The 21,087-nt window shown below is 41.2% G+C and overlaps 1 protein-coding gene across 1 annotated transcript in view; it reads left to right on the top strand.

Moving 5' to 3' along the window:
- Positions 1–21,087, top strand: part of agrn (agrin) — a 255,732-nt gene that overhangs the window by 170,889 nt on the left and 63,756 nt on the right. The window contains exons 9-11 of the mRNA XM_053483299.1: positions 10,210–10,431; positions 19,023–19,220; positions 20,404–20,604. Coding sequence (XP_053339274.1) covers positions 10,210–10,431; positions 19,023–19,220; positions 20,404–20,604 — 621 coding nt within the window. The remainder of the gene's footprint in view (positions 1–10,209; positions 10,432–19,022; positions 19,221–20,403; positions 20,605–21,087) is intronic.

Genomic DNA, 21,087 nt, shown 5'->3' with positions numbered 1-21,087 from the left:
CCTCAACAGCATATAGAAACAGCACAATATTGTGCTAAAGTCTAGACGCAGCCCTCATTTCTTCATATTTTGCTTCTAAAGAGCCAGACTCTCTTGTATTTTTAATGTAGTCTCGAGGAATAGTTCTCCAGGCTTCCTGAAGGACTTTTCTGGTTCTCGTTTTTAGTAAGTTCCTGGCGCTCCCTTTCAGTACCTGACCAGTTTCAGAGGAATGTTGTTTTTTCTTTCTTTTTTTAAGCCACACAGTGACCTATGAATCATTCAAGCATACTGTAAAAACTAACCTAAGGCATGAACCAGTGAGAAACAGGTGCGGATGAAGATGGATGATCAGGCCGGTGATTAATATATGGCTGATGCTGAATGCTGAGTGGTTGGAACAGACGAGAGGGGAAATGAGGCTGCTGCTGTGGTTGTTGCGCAAACATTTCAACTGTTAAATCTTTAGGTACTTTACAGCCTGTGGTAGTGTAACATTTGATAAAATTTATTTAGGTTATTTTACAGTAGTTTATTTAAATTAATCTAAGGAAATGAGGGGTTTGCGCAAGAATCTTACACAGTACTGTATATACAGTAACAGCAATTTGGCCACAATTACAATAAAAATAAAGACTATGCTTTTTATTTATTCATTTGTCCAGTTAGTGTTGTAGAACATTCACCTAAAGTTCCCATATTATATTTAAAAAAAGCCTCTGTGTTTGTTAGTGCTGCAGCTAAAATACCTCTCAGATAATGATTTTTTTTTTGTTTTTTTTACCCTCAAATAACCTTTATTTTGCTCTTTTATGAGGTCATATAGGAGTAAAAAATTTAATTGGCTTATTTAAACCAAAACGAAAAAAGACAAAAATGTTTGTTTGTACACAAAATGACAAACATGACAAAAAAGTACATTTTGCCGAATGGGTCCCCTTTAAATAAGGTCATGTAATCATTTACTTTATACAGTAGCAGTTATAAATAAGACATGAAAAAAAAACATCTATTCTGTGCCAATGGGCTTTCCCGTTCAATTACCTTAGAGACTCAAGACTCATCCTCAAATGTTCTCACTGGGAAACATCGCATTAATTATTACACACACACATGCGTTTTTCATTTATTTATTCATTTTTTTTTTTTTTATCACTCATATATTACATCATGCTTCTGCCATAGTTCCTGCGAACGAGCTGTTACTATAGAAATTTGTCGGTGCTGCTAATTTATATCATTAATAAACCTGTTACAGCCGTAACTACTGTCTGATCGGCTGTTACAGGAAATCAGTCAATACCTGCTGACTAATCTGGTTTGCAAATTTTACACATCAAGCGCATCACCCTCGAACCTCGAAGTCCAGAATCGATTTTGTGTCCGATCTGAAGTATTCTTCTCTCATGCACTCAGATCTCTTTATTGCATTATTTATCTTGACAGTGAAGCTTTTTTTTTTTTTCTTTTTTTTTCTCTCTGACACACACACACACATTGAGCCTGGGCACGTTTTTCACAACTGCCTATGCAACACGTTTCTGCCTACAAGATGAGCTCATCGGCGTGCGGGAGTGTGCCAGTGCCGGTCCCACACGCTGGCGCTGTAGTGGACTGGAGCTCAGAGAGAGTGCAGCTGGTAATGTGAAGTTAATTATACAGTATGAAGCCCAGGCTAGCTCCGTGTTCGGATGTGACATTTCGGAGTGTGACACTGATAGTGTGCATGCTACTGACCCACATACACACAACACGATGCTAGGATGCATGTCTCAGGACTAGTGACAGTAACAACCCTACATACCTGCTACCTTCTCTCTCTCTCTCTCTCTCTCTGTCTCTGTGTCTGTAGAGTAGTGACTTACAAAGACTAACAGCGTTCTCCAGAACTGAGACGTCGATCTCGATAAATAGAGAGCCGTAGGTGACAAGACATTCTGATTAATGTTGAACATTTGCATGTTTATTACACAACGTCTTCCGAATAAAAATAGCACAGCTCTGTGCGTATGCATCTCAGTGTGTGTATATGAAAAAGGAGATGAATCAATAATCAAGAAGTTAATAAGTTAAACGGTCATTGAGTGGGGGAGGATTCGGTGAGTTCTGGGTAATGAATCCAATTAGAGGTGCAGATCAGAGCGTAGGGGTAGTCTGATTATATATAGCTCAACCTTCAGTGTGTGTGTGTGTGTGAGAGCGAAAAGAGAGAGAGAGAGAGAGAGAGAGATGGGAATCTGGGTCACCGTGGTAACTGTGAAATTCCTTATTATTGTGTGTTACATAAGTATGTACTGTAAGTAATAAAACATGACTGTAGGAAACTAATCAGCATCCGAGCGGTAAGATGTGGTCCATTCAAAGCTCTCTTCCTCTTACCACCTTTGATGTAGTCTATTCATTAAGTGTTTAATAATTTTTTTTTTTTACATACTGCAGAAAGACCTCATAAATTCACAGCTCTTGGTCTAGGATTCGATTCCCACCTCGAGTCTGCTTGTGTGAAGTTTGCATGTCCTTTCCGTGCTTGGTGGGTTTCCTCAGGGTACCCCGGTTTTTCTCCCACAGTCTAAAGACATGCAGAGTAGCCTAATTGGTGTTTCTACATTCTCCAAAGTGTATGACAGAGGGATGTACAGTACTGTAATGTTTGCTTGTATGCCCTGGTGTCTTTTTTTTTCCCTCGGTTAAAATCGATTCCCAGTTTGTGTTAATCGATCACGCAATTGAAATGCACAAGAAAAGAAGCTTTACGCAGCACTGACACCGGAGACTCCTTTAAAAAAAAACAAAAAAGCCTCCAAATGGAGCAGTGGTAAAGTGCCCGCCCTATCATCCGGAGATCACTGGTTCGATTCCCGGGTGACGCTGTAACCTCTCGCAACTGTAGGGTCTAGAGAGAGCTGATTGGCTGAGCTCTCTCAGAGGGGAGGTGCTCCCACATTAATCACGGCTCTACAGCCAATCAGGGGCGTCTGTGAGCTCGCGCATGCGGAAGGAGCGGATAGCGCTGTCCTCCGAGTGTGTTACGCCGCCCCCAACGGTATGTGACTGAGCAGTTCGAAAAGCTGCGGTCGGCCGGCGTTGCGTGGTTTGGAGGAAACGTGATAGTTTTCGGCCCTCTCGACTAAGTAGCCTTAATGTGGGAGCCCCCTTGTGACGGGGAGGAATTGGACACGACTAAAATAGGGAGAAAATCTGGAAAAAAAAAAAAAAAAACACACAAAAAAGCCAAAACATATTGAGTATTCAGCACCCCGTATATACACACGTTTGTGGCGTTGCATCATACACTCCCTGTGTTCATCGTTACTATGGAAACGGTAACGTATCAGAACATGCATATTATTATACTGTAAACCTGTGATTTGCCTTTACAGTTGAAAATACCCTGCCAAAGTCGACAAGCATCAGATTTATAAAACAGCGGTATAATACGTTTCATTTTCTACTCCAGTCCTTTTCTCCTCCCTATACTGTATCTCCTTCTTCCTTTTTCCTTCACTACTTAATGTCACTCTGGGTGAAGCTTGTCAGCTATAGCCGTCCTCTTTCTCTGCTTACTGTAGCTCCTAATGTACTGTATGTCCATCACAGGTTGTCACCATTCCTTCTTTTTTTTTTTTTTCTACCTCCCCTACCCATCTTTACTTAGTGATCGCTCTCCCAATCACTCGTCAGCCGAGTCAGTCTGCTTCCTGAGGGCTTCGTCTCAGACGAGTTCAAGTAAGGAGCCCGGGCGAGTTTCTGGTTTGAATTCATGATGCGTCGAGAGAAAAGTTTGTATGTCCTTGCAGCCATTGCTTGGTGATAAGTGCTCTGTCAGAAAGCAAACAGCGCCTCTGGGGGGAATTCTGTCTGCGCCCGTACTAATATTTCCCTCTCTCACTTCGCGACGTGCCGACATACTAATAAATTTCTTCCTCTGAGCAGGAGGGAGAGATGAATAGAGGAGGAAGGAAACGCAGACGCGAGATACACAAGAGTCTGCAGAGACACTCCCTTCTTATCCTACGACACGCCCGTCATATCCCATTGAACGCTCATTGATCCTGATTTGAAGCACGGGCTCAAGAGATGCAGTTTCTTGTGAGATAACAGGCTGGAAATGCGTCCGTGCATGTTGACGATATGGATGGCACTCCATGACAGGAGGCTTACAGAATCCCCGCTGAAGTGCACGCCGATGCTAAAAAACCCTTAATAGCCTGGTGGAGAGAGACCGAGCCCTCTGAGAAGCCGGGATGGGGTTTGACATTTCGCAGGTTCTTTAGCTTGAGACTGCTGGTGATGAGGAGCAACCACAGGAGATGTCAGCATTGCTAATCGTCTCAGGCTTCGGCTCTGTCCTGAAACCTGGGATTAATGGAACTCTAAGGGGGAAGCGGATGCCGTAGACGCGCCGCCATGCCTCATAGTGGTGCAGGGAGGGAATGCATGCGTGTGTATACGTAAAAGATGGGGGGATATAAGATGGATATGATGTGCTGTTGACTTCGCGTCAACTTCCCCCAAACTTCTCGATGATGAACCCAACGACGTATCATCAGCGACGCTCACTACACCATTTTCCTTTACGCGCCATGGCTAATCTTTTCATACTTTGGGTCTATAAGGATGTCTGCAACTAATTAAACTTCCACCGAGAAAGTCAATGATGTTTTGAGATTTCAGTACCATGCCAGTGGCATTAAGGTTGTGTTTGGATCTGTGTGTGTGAGAAAGCAGGAATGATAGAAGCTATATTTACGCTTTCCGAGCCACATCTCCTCCCTAATATCCCCAGGCCACGACGGCTGATCATAGCAATTACCGGGATCTCGAAGTCCCTGCCACTCTCGCACACCTTCTCATTATCGGGGTTGCTTCTGCACTTGTACACGCTGCAAACGAGTGTAGGCTTCCTGTTTTTCTATATCCTCTGCTTTAAATCTTCCCAGTATGCCACTTTCCTATGAGGGAAGCCTGCAAACTTTTAATATGGCTACACAATATATGTCTGTGTGTGTGCACGCGTGCATGTGTATGCGTTCCCAGCGGCTGTCCCACAGTAGCATATGGCTGTCAAATTGTTACAGCTGGAGTCCTTGAGCAATAGTTCCGCGGCGCAGGCCTCCGAGACGACGGGCCGCTATTTCAAAGAAGCTTCTGTTGCTTCTGAAAAGGTCCTTTTTCTTTACTGAGAGAATACGCAACCCATCTCAATTACCAAAGTCTGTTTCAACCGCTAGAACTTTCTATACTGTGTAATCGCAACTGTGTGTAAAATTATTTTTCAGAGATTTTTTTTTTTTTTTTTTTGCCTCGTACGCTTTCGCTTTTCTGTCTTCGGCATAATAAATCCGAGAGAATTTCTCCAAGCCACGGGAGTGCAAAATAGCAAATAGAAAGAAAGGAAGGAACAAAGAATGTGTTTTATAAAAAAATAAAACATACCGACATAAGCTGCGGTTGTGTTTTAGAAGCCGTGCCTTGGGATAAAACATGATTTGAATGTTTCAGAAGGTCAGAAGTGTTTACTGATGATGTGCTCGCCTTTAACGTTTGCAGCACACGACCGGAAGCACGCTTTGAATCACAGGCACTGTGACTTTACGGCTACAGTGTTATTTTTGTTTTTTTTATGTTTTTTGCTTTTTACGTTTACTTATATATTTATTTATATTTTTTGACTTTCTAAGCTATTTGGCGGAGGGGTTCCAAAATATGTTTTGCCTATTTTCATCATTACAATAGGAGAAAACATAGATTTGGTTTTATTATGAAAGATGCAAATACTGTAGTTTATAGTATATATGGACAATTTTGCAGCAAAACGCGATAATCACCATATTCGGATGTTTGCTCATTTTGGCAAATTATTATTCACTGGTTTTCATTTGAAAACCGTCATATATTTCAATTTGTCGAGAAGCTTTAAACGTCCAACTGCCACCGCTTGTTGTCACAAGCCAATCACATTGCATCTTTCTATCATGTGATTAGTGAAGCAAAGATACATCCTGTGCAGCACTGTGACTGCTGCGAGTGGTCTTAACGTGTTTTTGGAGAATGTTGAAACCCCCCCAAAAAAAAAAGACGTTTACACTCTTTGCAGTTACTCTAGAATAATAAATGACAGGTATTCGTCACATCCATGATACATTCCGTGAACTACAATATTATGGGTTCGGATGTTGTGCGAACACCAAAATATATACTTAACAAAACTATGTGGGATACTGTAGTGTAAGCATTTGGGTAAAGAGAAATAACGTTAGGCTAAAGCGATTTATGTGGAAGAAACGTGACATGCACGTGATGCACACCACCTACTATAATAGCAAACTTTTGTCAGTGACCAAAGTGAAACTAAACCTGGAACAGGAGGAGGCTGATGATGCTGTAAACTGTAAAAAAGTTCTTTAACAATCTTTTTAATTAAAGAAGTTTCACATGCAACATAACTCAAACGTTTTTTTTTCCCTTGATCTTATTTGTCGCTGATGCTTTCTGTGTGACTCACGACAAAATCACAATCAGAGCATGAGTTTCCTATTTTTTTATTACAAAATTGCATACTTCAAATGCCACATACTGTACACAACTTCTGGCTGATTTATCCATTGTGAAAAACTGTGGGAAGTGGAGTTATAGCATTTTGCAAAATAACCCAAAATTCACACTTATATAAGTAGAAAGGTTTTGACTAAATACTTTGCTATTTGTGCTTTTTAAAAACCTTTGTGGGTTAAAGAAAACATGCAGAAAAATAGTCTCTATCAGTTTGCAATACTTCTTTCTTTATTTATAAAAGCTTGTTTTTCTCAAAACTGCAAAATGAGATTTTGTTGTCAAGCTCTACCTATTTGGAATCTTTTATAATAACCGGCCTTGAGGATTAATCATGGGCATCACAAATCAGTTCCTTAAATTTATTTCAGTTTCTCTGATTTAAAATAGAGGCGCGCACATGTTTATTCACGCACATGCTTCACTAGACTCGTTCTTTATAACGTTCTTTACAGCTCATTGATTATAAACCAAGTGCATTCTCTAGCTTTATTTTAATTTGTTTTCATTCAGTCTGAATCCCTGGGTGTGAGTGACCAATAGTGGCAGATTATCAGAGTTTGAGATTTTTTTTTTTTATCAGCTTTCATCTGTAGTATATTCTCTGCTTTTTTCCTCACTGAGAACCATTTCAATATTAATATTAGTGAATTTTAATATCATAATCATGACAGACATTTCGATCTGTGGTGTTTTGTGTCATCTGTTCATGAGTGCAAGAACACACACCAGGCTTATGTCAGAGCATCTTTGATGTGCACAAGTATATAATACATCCTTTTCAATAATAATAATAATGTTTTAATAAATAAATACAAAATGTATTAAGGCTCTGTTATAAATGCATTAAATAAAATCGTTTCTACTATCAGTCACGCTTTGTTGTTAAGCCTGTGCTATTTAAATAAATAGGAACGGAATTGTCTTTCTTTTAAATTAGCTTCTTTCTGTGCGTCAAAGCTCAGGCACATTGTCATTGTTCCAATGCTGCTGCTTTGAAGTGACAAAAAAAATTAGCCTCTGTTCTACTGTTTACATTTTTTTATGTGCCAGTTGAAAGAATTTCATATAGTCCCCTTCAAAGTGTGGATTATTAGTTGCGTACTGGCTCTGTGAAACGTTCTCCTGCATGATACAAATGAAAGTTTTCAGCCAACCTAACTTACTGTACGTTCTCCTCCATAAGTTTTTGCCCACTGACACGGTTTTGGTTATTTTGCCTCCATACAGTACGTCGCCACAGTGGATTTGAAGCAAAGGACTCAAGATCAGATTGGTTGAAAAGTGAAATGTAGATTTCAGCAAATAGATTTGCTTTTGGTAGCAGTTTATGGGATCTGGTTATCTGTGGCACAGAGGGGTATTGAAGCAAGAAGACCATGATTAAGCTGCAAAAAAGCAAAAACAAAAAGGTTCTATCAGAGAGATGGAAAAAGCTTCAGGAGTCAACAGTTTGATGCATTCTTAAAAGGAAAGGGAAGCACTGACAAGCTTAGCGACACCAAAGTGCATTGAAGATGACGAAAGTGCATGGCGATCATCCACTTTAGTTGTCTTTGATGCCTTTTGAGTGTAACATTTAGCCAGAGCAAGAATACTCTGGAAGAGGTAGAGTATCAGTGTCAAAATGTACAATCAAGAGACACCTTTATGAATGTAAATAGACAGGGTTTACCTCAAAACGAGCGTTTATCTGTTCTAACGAGTTGGTCAGGTTGCTCAGCTACTTCGCTCAATGTTTTTGCAACCAGAATGCATGCTCGTCTAGAACACTAAAGTAGGTCTATCCAATCCTTGGTTCTGATTGGTCAGATGGTAACTTCTGTTAATGCATTCGTTCTAAATCTAAGACTTTACATTTTTTTTTTAAGTACCGGCAGTCCGCAGAGACGTGTGCAGTGGAGTCTTTACGTAAACAGATCATAAAAAGATGCCTAACTGTTGATGTGGTGATGTTTTGGGAAGGACTCTCCAGATTCAGAGCTATAAAACCGCTCCCAGACACGGTCTTATTGGGAAATAACAGCACGTCTCGTCTTGTTTTGCTGCTTAAACAGAGGGACCTTGCTCTGTGCGGTTCAGTATTAAAGAGTGTTTTGCAGCCTCGTGCACTTCCTTTACCCCCAGCTCTAATCTGACTACAGCACTGTACTAGAGGTTTTACAAGTCTGCTGTGGCTTTTTGAATGCGCTCAAGACGCAGGGGCACGTGAGGGTCACAGCTTGTCAGGAAAAAAAAAAAAAAAGTGCTTACCCAACCTGACGGTGTTTAGAGGAGAGAAAATAATCGGCTGCTATAGCGGCTACACGAGACAAAGGATTGTAAAGATGGCACGAGAGCCGGCGTTCTTTAAGCTGACATCTTTATTGACTGTTTTGGCTTTTATTTTCCGGCGAAGACAGAAGGACAGAAGGCTGCTTTGTGGCTGATTTATCAGGAAGGGCTTCTTGTGTGTATAATATTGAATGCGTTGATGCATCCGTAATGAATCGGGACCCTTGCAGGGAGCAGATAGGAGGACGGCATCTAATCCTGGAATAATTACAGTAATGTCAGCACTGCAGGGAGCCTGAGTGGAAAACGCACCCGCACACACGCGCACATAACAACAGTTAATATAAGATGCAGCTTGCACACACACACACACACACACATACATATATGTAGGCCAATAAATGCACATAAACATCCTGCAGGATGATGCAACACGAGCAATTGTGGAAACGTGTACAAGCAGACAAGGCACCTACTTGTATGCAAACTGAACTATAAAGCATGAAACAAAGGCACAAATGCATTCACAAAACCCCATAACCTCCGTCAACGAGCAAGGTTTAAACCCGGCGTCATTGCGTTTCTTCTATCCAGCTCTTTCATCATCCAGTACGAGTATAGGAGCGTTGTTTTTTTCTCCGAGCTCGCACCTCTAACATACAAATGAGCCACTTTGTTGCTCTAATACAGTCTCGTCTCCCCTGGAGAACTTCACACATCCACATGGGCTGCTGTGCCTTCGCTTTTTTCAATCCCCTACTAAAAAAAAAAGATATATATATTGATTGGGAAATAACGAGCCAGTGATGAAAGGGTTTTTCAGCTCCGGAAGGCAGCATGTCGTGCTGCTGGCTTATGGTTCAACTGGTCTCTCTCTCTCTCTCTCTCTCTCTCTCTCTCTTTTTTGCTATTTCTCTCTCTCTCTTTCCCTTGTTCTCTGCTGGTAGGTCCCTGTCCTGCTAACTCCAGTTCCTAATGAACTTACAGTGCTGCTGAACCACACGCTCTCATGTTCTTATTTCAAATCTGCCTCTGAATTATTAACCGAGCACTTCCTTTTCTGGGATGTTCGGTCTCGCTCACCCAGTGCTCTCTGTCTCTCTGTCCCGTTTTATCCCTCCATCACTCAGGAAGGCCTCCTCAGACTGATGCGCATGTTGACTTGAATTCTGTGTGTGTGTGTGTGTGTGTGTGTGTGTGTGTGTGTGTTCCTGTCCACAGTAGTTAAAAAAGTATTTAAAAAAAACAGTACAGAAAGTAAGAATCCAAAACCAGGAAGTGGCATTTGGTCTTGCACTTTTATCAGCCCTACTTTTTTCTCCCTCTGTCGTTTCCCCCAACCCACCTTCTTTTCTTCCCTGCTCTCTTTTTTCCCCCATCCAACTCCTGTCTCTTCCCTTCCAGATCTGAACGCGCCGAGCCCGTGCCTGAAGAAGACGTGCGAGTTCGGGAGTTCGTGCGTGGTAGAGAACGGCGAGGCGGTGTGCGAGTGCTTGGATACGTGCCCGCAGATTTCCGACCCCGTGTGTGGCAGCGACGGGCAAACCTATTCCAGCCAGTGCCAGATGAATGCCATCAGTTGTACTCTGCAAAAACACATCCAGATAAAGCACAAAGGACCTTGTGGTGAGTCAGTACACACACACACACACATTCATTAGTGTTGTTTAAATCATTTTAGTGACTCGGTTCTTTGAATCTTATTCATTAATATGAACGAATCTTTTTTTTTGAGTCATTTAGCTCATTTCGTTCTTTTGATCAGAAATAAAATAAAATGTTACATTTTCAATAAACAGACCCCCAACACGTCTACATACACAAGGTTTGTTTATAGTTAAGTAATGAAAGTGATACAATGCGGCTAAGGACATATTGTGATAAACAGAATGAGCAGCTCACCTCTCATATCTTCTGGTCCGAGTTGTTGGGGTAACTACTGAGTTCCTGTACATAACCTACGGAGGTTTTGCGATGCCTTGCGCATGCGCGCCTAGTAAAAAATGAACGAATCTCTCTCTCCGAGACTACTCGTTCTTCTGAGTCACGTTAAAGACTCGCTCAAAAAGAGCAAATCATTCATGAACAACTCATCACTAACATACATGCACATGTACATACACACATCCCCCTTGATCATGTGACATCATCAAGTAGTTAAGGGCTTAAGGGAAAATGTTAGGCATTTGGGACGATTCTAAAGATTTCTTCTGTTTCACTATTCAGTGAGTTATGAGCTCATTAACGAGCTCATTAATCACTCAAACAAGCTCCGAGCGTGAAATAATTAGAAGTAATTGGTTGCGGTGAGATGACCAGTAAAAAAAAAAAAAACATAATTTCTCATGCATAGCTAAATGACGTTCCTAATCATTACGTCATTCCCCTTGCCAAGGATCACACTCAGACATTTTCACGATGTAGAACGTTGTCGAGTAATCAGCTGATTAAACTTGTTATTAAGGTTTGATGTAAAAGAAAAACGCAAATCTAAGGGGTATTTCAGCACACACACTTTGCAGGACCTCTGAGGCTTGTTAAAGTAATAGTCAGATATACTGTAGGACCTTTAATGCTGCCTTGCTTTTAAAACGTGCATTTAGAGCGCACAGAGAGCACGTAAAATGAAGCCTGAAATGAGAAGCGAAACACCCGGCGCCCTGGCGGATCAAGCTATCACACGCAAACCGGGACCGCTGGGCCGCGCGTGTGCTTTCGGGAACAGGATCTTACACTCCGCTGCCTAGCATTTTCCTCCTTTCAGTCTTTTCTGGGCTGCACAAATAATCTGAGCGAGGACTATAATTTTTCTTGCTTATTACCTTTATTGAAAAGATGCACTTAAGTTAAAATTACAGGGCGACTTGCTTCAAAGCAATTGTTTGCGTGAGTCATGTCTTTTTTTTTTTTTTACCCTTTTTTGTCGCACAAAGCTGAATGGGCTGCACATCCTTTTTAAAGCGTTTGTTGTGCAAGTTGCCTTTGTGGAAGAGACTTTTTGTAAATCACCAGCACGTTTTTTGAGGGATAAACACGTGCCAGAATGTGTGATCTCTTTTTCTTTTCAGGCCAGTAAACCAAAATAGTCATGTTTAACCTCTGAGTATGATCACTGTTTTTTAAAGGTCTTGTAGGATTTTATTGTTATTTTCCCATTCGAGTGGTTTCGCCGATCTGGGTGCGAGTGAGTCAGTGAGTGATGTTGTCACGCCGTGCGTATTTTAATTTGCCCCTCTAGTTAATGCCAGTTGCTGTGGGTGTGTGTGTGTGTGCGTGTATGGTGTGAGTGTGTGCATACACGCCTGGGGTCATTTGGCAGCAGTGGAGTTTATCTGACTGTGTTCTGCCTACAGGGCACTGCTGCTCTTTATCCAAGTGCCGCTCCAATGCTATACATACGCCATCAGCGCATAAGTGACACATAGATAGTGAGATTTCGCTCCTTATTCGCCCGAGACAAGCCCGGGCTTCGGAGACTGCAGTGGAGATTAACACACGCAAATAGGTTTGGAAGGAGCTGCTATGATTGAGCCAAAGACACGCTGAAAAGGAAAGCGTAAACGAGAAAGAGGCTTTTCTGATTTTCTGATTCGTTCAATCAGACTCCATTTTGAATCCAAAAAAAAAAGAGAGAAGAATTTCTTTCCACAAAACAGACACGGATCGTTTCATATGAAAACAAACAAGCATTCGAATCCTGACTTTTCAGCTGTTTCTCACTTTCTATTCTTGACAGTAAAATAGCAAACATGGGAAAAAATAGCCCCTTTTTATCATTAGAAAGAAATAACCATTCATGGATTGTTATTTTATTTTATTTCTTTTACTGCCTCAAAAATAAATTGACCGAAAGATATGGCCCGTGTAGGCCTATCTACCTTATGCTCATTCTGTTTTCATGTCAATGAAAGTCATTACGAATGCATCATAAATGGTTATTTGTAGTTTTAAAAGCCTTTTTTTTTTTTTTGCTTTTATTATCAGAATTTGCGAAGTCCGTGTTTAAATCACCCAGTAGCTCTGGACGTGGCCTGCACGGTGTATGGCCATGTTTAGTAAGAGTTTTCTAACTGTGTAGAGCTAATTTGCTCAGGTCGAGTTGAAATTCAGTGTACAGTGTAGGGAAAACTGAGCCGCTGTTCATTACTTCGCCAGACGTTGATAAGCAGTCCATCCAGCAGTCACTGGACCTCTGGAGCCTCACTATGGACGCTTCATTATTATCCTTTATTATACATAATGTTAACATTTAATAATATTCATTGATAATTGATGTATACAAAAGTTTGGATTTATTTTCTACATTCTAGAACAACACTGAATCTTCTTTCAAAACTATAGAATAGCACATATGGCATTAGGTAATTAGTGCTTGCAAGAACAGCATTTGCAAATCCCATCAAGTACCATGATGAACTGGCTCTCATGAAGACCTTTCGAGAAAAGCAAGACCGGCTTTTATAAATATTTACAGTGGCGAGAAAAAGTATGTGAACCTTTTGGAATTTCATGGTTTTCTGCATTAATTTGTCATCAAATGTGATCTGAATAGAATCTAAAAAAAAATTTGAGTTTGAAGGTGAGGACTAAAGCTACTTTAACTGCAACTTTTTCAGTTTGCTCCAAGAAAAATACTCCTATGTGAGCCATGCCTCGCCAAAAAGAGTTTTCAGAGGATCTTTGATGAAGAATTGTAAAAAGCCGTGAAGACACTTTGGGGCTGTGGCTACTCTACCGAGAAGTGGGCGCCCAATCAAAATGACTCCAAGAGCACAACAAAGACTCGTCAGTGAGGTTAAGAAACAACCCAGAGTGAAGGCGAAAGATTTGAAGGCATCATGGGAGCATCTGAGTCTACTGTACAGTATGGAAAACATTGAACAAGCAGGATGTCTATGACAAGGAAGCCGCTGGTTACTAAAGAGAACATTGACACTCCACTGCGATATTGGCGAAATGTTTTATGGATTAATTAGACTTATATTAAAAGATTTGGAAAGAACACACAGCACTACATCTGGCAAAAAAAAGTATACCGCATATTGACATATCTTCATGAAAACATCATCCCAACTGTAAGGTACAGTGGAGGAAACATCATGATTTGGGCCTGCTTTGCTGCATCAGGGCCTGTGCAGCTTGCAGTCACTGAGGGGAAGATGACTTCTCAAGTGTACCAACAAATTGTTCAGGATAATTTGAGAATGGCTGTATATTAGCTCAAACTCTGTTGGTGAAGTTGGGTGATGCAACACCAAACACCAGAGTCCACAACAGAGTGACTTCAGAAAAACACTTTTCGGAGTGGCCGAGTCCGACCCCAGACCTTAACCCAATGGAGATGCTATGGAATGATTGAAGAGGGTCATATACATGAGACATCCCAAGAATATGGAATATGACAGAGCTAAAGCAGTTCTGACAGGAAGAATGTGCCTAAATTCCACCTGAACAATGTGCAGGTCTGATCCACAGCTACAGGGAGCGCCTGGTTGTGAGATTATTGGTTGGGGAGATTAGGGGTGGGGGTGGGGGGGTACCAGTACTGTATTAATTCCAAGGGTTTACTTGCTTTTTTTCAAAGCCATTTTAACCGTTAAATAAATGTGTCCAATAAAGACATAAAAGATCAGAACTTCATAAATATTTACTGTATATATATATATATATATATATATATATATATATATATATATATATATATATATATATATATTCAACAAATTATTAATTTCACGCAAGTCTAGTGATGTGTAAATAATCTAAATAATGTTTGTAATCTCTTTACGAGTTCCAGTTTACATCTTGTAATTGAATCAAATCATATTTTTTCACAAGCTATATACAGTACATCGATCAGCCATAACATTAAAAGCACTGAAGTGAATAAGAATGATTATCTTATATTAATACCTGTTAAGGGGTTTTAGGCAGCATGTGAACAATCAGTTCTCGAAGTTGTTGTGTTCGAAATAGGAAAAATGGGATGTAAGTAAATTTGCTGGCATAGACCATCTCCAAAATGCCAGGAGGTTTTGGTATATGTATTGATTTTAAACAGCAATATTCGACAATAAATGAATCAAGGAAAAAGATGAGCTGAATATACTAGACTTATGAATAATTTATATTTTAATACATGGTGGCTTAGCGGTAAGCACTATCATCTCGCACTGTCATTTCCAGGAAAGGGGGTTCAAATCTCACCTCCATTTTCAAGTTCAATGTTCATGATCATCCAGGTTTCATGTTTTCCCCATGCTTGATGGGCTTACTCTGGGTTCTCTGGTGTTCTTTCCACTGTAAAAAAAAAAAAAAACCATACAGTATAAGTTGATTGGTTTATCCAAATTGCCCATAGTTTAGAAATAAATTTGTGAGGGCATGAACTTGTGCCCTGTGATGAGATAGTAGCCCATCTATGGTGTACCCAACCTTGTGCCCTAGGTTCCTGGGCAAGGCCTGAAGGAAACCCCTGGATTAAAATGATGTCATAAAATGATGTGGACAACTGTATTCCAAAAGTCCAAAAATCACTGAGAAATAAAACACTTAAATAGAAGAGAATGCTGTTTTGCAAGGCAATAAATAGATTCAGTTCTAGGAAAGAATTACTTCATGTATCAGTTTGTGTATGTTTCACAACTGATATGAATTGAATGGATGCTACACATACAGTACAAGTGTGGTTCATATGTTCATTTGTTTTCATCTAACACCAGGCAGGTTTGTGCACCTTTATAATAGAAATAGAAAAAGCAGCATGGATAAAGAAAAAAAATGGAGGCAGGGTAGTAGGAGAAAAGAGAAATTTTCGAGCTCTGCATGCAATTTGAAAACCGAGCCCATGGGAGGCAGGTTCCCATTAAGCATTCTGGGAGTAATAAATAGTCTTTATTAAAGGGAGGGGAAAAAAAAAACAGATACACATATTGGTAACGTCAGTAAGCAGTGCTGTTGATGGCATTGACTCGCCACTAAAGCAGGCGTCAGCGGAACAGGGCAATAAAGTGGTGCCCCAAACATCTAATCCAGCCCTGGCTCGTGTGCTTTTTCTGGCCTGTTTACAGAGCCGAGCTCTTCATCGCAAGTGCGCTCTGTTATTATCTCCATTAATTATCCCTCCACATTCAGACCACAGCTTCAGCCATACACACACACACACACACACATCAAGCAACAGCCGTGCATATTGTCAGCTGCGTTCACTTGACCGTTTTTATGGATTTGTTATTGCCTTTTTGAGTGTGTGTGTGTGTGTGTGTGTGTGTGTGTGTGTGTGTGTGTGCATATCATTGTAATTCCATGTCATTTTGTTTACCTGGAAAAAAACAGCACTATAACTGTTCTTATCTTTACAGCTCAGGAGCTGCTTAATAGCGATTACAGGGAACATTTTTATATTGTGCGTAACGTCTTGCGAGCAGCAGCTGACCTTGCTTAGCAAGCTTGATGAAGTACACGCAGAAAAACAGAAAGCTGCACTATATTTATTTATAACCAGTTGGATTATAGAGGATATGTATAGAATTATTTAGAATGATTCATCAGATGATGAAAATTAGACCTAGCTGAGGCAGAATTGTAAACAGCAGTGGAGGTGGTGTGCATGAAGAGTGGGATGGGGAGACGAATCCTGGAAGTATTTATACACTTTTCAGAAGGACTTTTTTACTTTTTTTCTTTAGAAATTTTTATATTAACCGACACCCGATGAGCCCTGCCCACTTTTCCTACAGTATTTTGCCGTCTCAGAGTTTTACCCTGTGCTTGCTTTGTCTCAAGGTATATTGGGAGTCTTGAGTTCACTGTAGCATTCAGGCAAAAAACAGTCTTTATTTTGAACCAGGAGTTTGTGCCGGTCAGCTCAGACATATTGAAACAATTTGAAAAAGAGTAATAATAATAATAATAATAATAATAATGCAAGACTAGGCATTATTTTTCTTCAGGGTTGTCAGGTCTGCCGTATTATGAAACTCTTTTTTTTATGTGGCTCTATTTTAGTATGAATATGCCTGCCATACAGAGATGGAGTTTAAAAAAAAAAAAAAAACAAGGCAGGGAGAATAATCACTGCACAATGGAAAGAAGGAGAGAGTGAGATGGAGACTAGAGGTAAATAAAAAAGGAGGAGAGTGATGGAGCACACTAATAGAGCAAGCGCCATGGGATTTTCCTGCCCATTCACAACCAACTGCTGTTGTTAAAAAATATCCTGTCTGAGTCTCGGCTGACCACCAAGGCTACTTAGCAGCTGGTCTCTTAAAAGCAGGGCAGCAGAGGTTGGAGGCTCCATATGGAAGGCTGGAAACTGGATTCCTAATGAAGTTAAACAGGGAGAAAAGCCTCTTAATGGTTTAGTAACAGGTGAAGCTTGACCAGGACATGAGTGATGGCTTGCTCACCAGGGACTATCTGACCATTTTAATTTATACACATTCACATTCCATACAAACTTAAATAATTCTTTTGATTGCGTTAAGCTGCTTTGCGACAATGTCAATTGGTAAAAGCCCTATACAAATAAAATTGAATTGAATGGAATTGATGATACTGGAGAATGCATTATCTGTTCAGGGATAATCACAAAGGCATGGTGCTGTGGAGCCGTGAAAACTTGTGGCACTATATAGACAAACTATGTAGTACGGGTGGTGCCGAACTTACTCGAGATACGAATTTCCACAGATACAAACGGACCACGGTTCCATAAACATTCATAGATGCGAACAAATGTAGCTCATTGTATTGTACAAAAAATAGGCACTGCAGTGTGCCAGATAACAATATTTAAAATTAGATATAATATTTTCAGTGTGTAAGTGACTGTATAAAATCTCTAAAGTCCAGTATATGGTATGTGTGTGCGTGTGGAGGTGCGGGAAATATAAGTCGGCCTCACCGGTTTCATTTAATCAGTCCGGGAGCACGATTATAGACAATCGCTGTCCTGTAAAGTTGTACTGATGGTGGGTTATCCTAAATTTTTTGGAAAATCCTCAAAACAACAGAATTCACAGTCCAATACAGTGGAAAACAGCTCTGAGACAAAATGGCGTTCTGGATCCCCCTCACGATTTAAAGGCGCAAAGACAACACTGTGAGAGACTTGCCCATTTCCTTAGGCGTGGTTACAGTATTTGGCCACATGATGGCAAAGATTTAGTCAATTGGATTGGTATGGTTTCAATGTATATACATGTCAAACGTGTATAAGACTCTCTTAGACAGACTTAAGAACAAATGCGACTTACGAACATGCTCCTGGAATGGAATTAGTTTGTAAGTAGGGGACTCCTTGTACCTTTATTTGTTGCATATACATTACAGCACAGTGAGATGTTTTTCTTCACATATGAATGGCACGCATGGCACCTAGAACAGACTTGATCCGCCCTTTTTTTTTTTTTTATCAGTAACCCAAAGCCTCAGCTCGCTGAGCTACCACTGTCCCTACAGAGGTATAACAACCCTGGTGTTCAGCTAAAGTTGAAGTGGTGGCCGCTGATTCAAAGGCCCAAATGGGTCCATCTCTACCATCGTTCAATAAGACTGATCAGATAAACATATGACAATTACACTATTCAGTGGTCCATCTCATACTGTACATACCGTACGATTTCCAGTATGGGTCACGTGGAAATGGAAATTATGTCATGAAATTATTACTATAACATGCTATACAATACAGCATGGTGGAAAGGTTTATCTGTGGAGAAGCTCTGGTGCTCACAGTGGCTCTTTTTTTACAAATGCCTAATAAACAGGTAGATGCAAGCGTTGTGCAAGATTTATGCATGAGTACCTCTCTCAATTCGCACTAAATCAGCAGCTGTTGAATTCCTAATTGAATCCTCCAGGTTGTAACTGTCATTGGCCCACGCTTATTGCCTCCCGGTCGCAATCACATTTCATTTGGCTGATTAATTGAGCTCTAGGTCATCATAGCTGAGGATCCAATGTGCCACCATGCTGTGGTTTAAGAAAGTCAAGCAGCCGAGGTGATTAATGACAATGAGCAGATACCTTATAAGATGGCTTTCCCTTTAAACAGTTTGATAGGTTCCTGTCAGCGCAGAAGGGGCAGCGGAGAGGCAAATCAATGGCACTTGGCCTAAACAGATTGAATAGAGAAGTCTGGCTGCTGAGTCTGAACCAAGATGGATCTTCTCACTGATCTTTTCGCTACTAACATCCTTCTTTTTTTCCCACAGATAAGGCCTGCACAAACTGCTCGTTCGGCGCTATCTGTGATGAGCAGAGCCGCAGCTGCGTGTGCCCGAAGGAGTGTGTGGTCTCCAAGCAGCCCGTGTGTGGCAGCGATGGCACCACGTATATGAACGAGTGTGAACTGCACGTACGTGCCTGTACAGAGCAGCGAGACCTCCATGTGGTGGGGCAGGGAGAATGCAGTGAGTACTTAGAACTAAACCGCTCCGCCGCTATTCGCCCCCCATCATGCAGTCACGTACCCAACAAAACACTGATCATCATGCCCATGCCAAATGCATGATGATCAAGACACAGTATATAACACTAATGGCTCTATATTTATGCAGGTGCAAGTGTATGATTAAAGGTGTAACTTTGACTCGTGTTCCCAGCTTTAACGTCATAAGAAGCAAACACACCTCTGTTTATGTTGGTGCAGCAATGCAACAAGTTCAACACAGTGCCGTTCTCTGCTTTTCTTGACTGCTTTCAACTATTTAAATGAAATATTTCACGCATCCCAATTAGACGCAAATGAATTATTATATCTGTATATATTTAGATTCCGAAAACTTTCTTGTCTCTCTTTTATTTTGTTCCTGTCCTATTTTTTTGTTGTTGTTGCAGATGTTAATTTTACTTTAAGTACTGTAAATATCTACATGTCTCTAGACGTCCACTTTGAACGACTCTCGTGTTTAGTTGACTTTTGTCCTCACTCACTCGCTCACCGTCAATATACCGCTTTGACCTGTATACAGGGTTGCGGGGCCATGGAGCCTATACCAGGAGACTTAGGGCACGAGATGGGGTGCCAATCCATCGCAGGGCAACACACACATACACACACTCACTCGCTCATCCACACACTACGGGCAATTTGGGAACGCCAATTCGCCTAATCTGCATGTCTTTGGACTGTGGGAGGAAACCAGAGTACCCGGAGGAAACCCTCCAAGCACGGGGAGAACATGCACACTTCATGCACACAGACACCGAGGTGGGACTCGAACCTGAAGTTGCAAGGTGACCACTAAGCCACCGTGCTGCTCAATATTATATCTATATGGAAATCTCATGACAATATATACTAGAAGCTAAATTAATTGGCTGTCACCTACTCTAACCACACCCCTTAATAATGTTTCAACCTTCAAAATAAGGCTAATAAATGTACACTTGCATTATAAGCACAAAAATAGAGTCTGCCTGTTCATACCATTGTATCTTTCATTTGTGAATGCACATATTAATTATTTGCCATTATGTGCGGATGCGAACATGCGGGTGTCTGCTGTGGAATGAGTCGTAAGGGTGAACGGGAATGAGTGTTTGTTTATATGTTGTGTTTGTATGGTCGTGTGTGTGTGTGTGTGTTAACAGAAAACTGTGGCAGCACTGTGTGTAGCTGGGGTGCCCGCTGCGTCCAGAATAAGTGTGAGTGCCCTCAGTGTGCGGGTCAGCCCACTAACCTGGTATGCGGCACTGACGGCATGACCTACAGCAACGAGTGTGAACTTCGCGCGGCGTCCTGTAGGCAGAAGAAGAACATAGAAGCGGCAAGGCCTGGCAGCTGTGACGAAGGTACGCCGCTTATTTATACACACATCCCCGTGTCTCTCTGTGTCAGTGTTTGCTGGAGTGCGTCGGTGCTCCAACAGGAACTGGGGCAGGAGCCCTCAGGGAAACTAATATATAAAGAAAGAGGGCGGACAAAAGCTGAGGCGGGGGAAAAAAGAATCCTTATTATTGTTGACTCTTTTCACAGCTGGCCTGATGTGTTCCCGAGGCATGTCTGGATGAGCTCCTTTTTAACTCCAAGCTTGTTGCAGTCATTTAAGCGCCGCCTCATCAGAACAGACTGACCTTTCATACGTCAAGCGGGAGACTTGCTCTATCCGACTCTCGCTTTCTTCCCGTCATACCTAAACGACCCCGAGTCGGGCAACCATCGCATGTTTACTCCTCTCGTCTTTCCCGCTGTCTCGTCACTCCATTGTGTTGTCTCCCTGAAGGCTGTGGAGACATTGCTTTTGGAGAAGTCAGACCTGTATAATAGGCTTTTCC

This window comes from Clarias gariepinus, chromosome 22 (assembly GCF_024256425.1).
Source record: "Clarias gariepinus isolate MV-2021 ecotype Netherlands chromosome 22, CGAR_prim_01v2, whole genome shotgun sequence".
NCBI classification, from domain to species: Eukaryota; Metazoa; Chordata; class Actinopteri; order Siluriformes; family Clariidae; genus Clarias; species Clarias gariepinus.
This window is presented reverse-complemented; position numbering and strand designations above follow the sequence as displayed.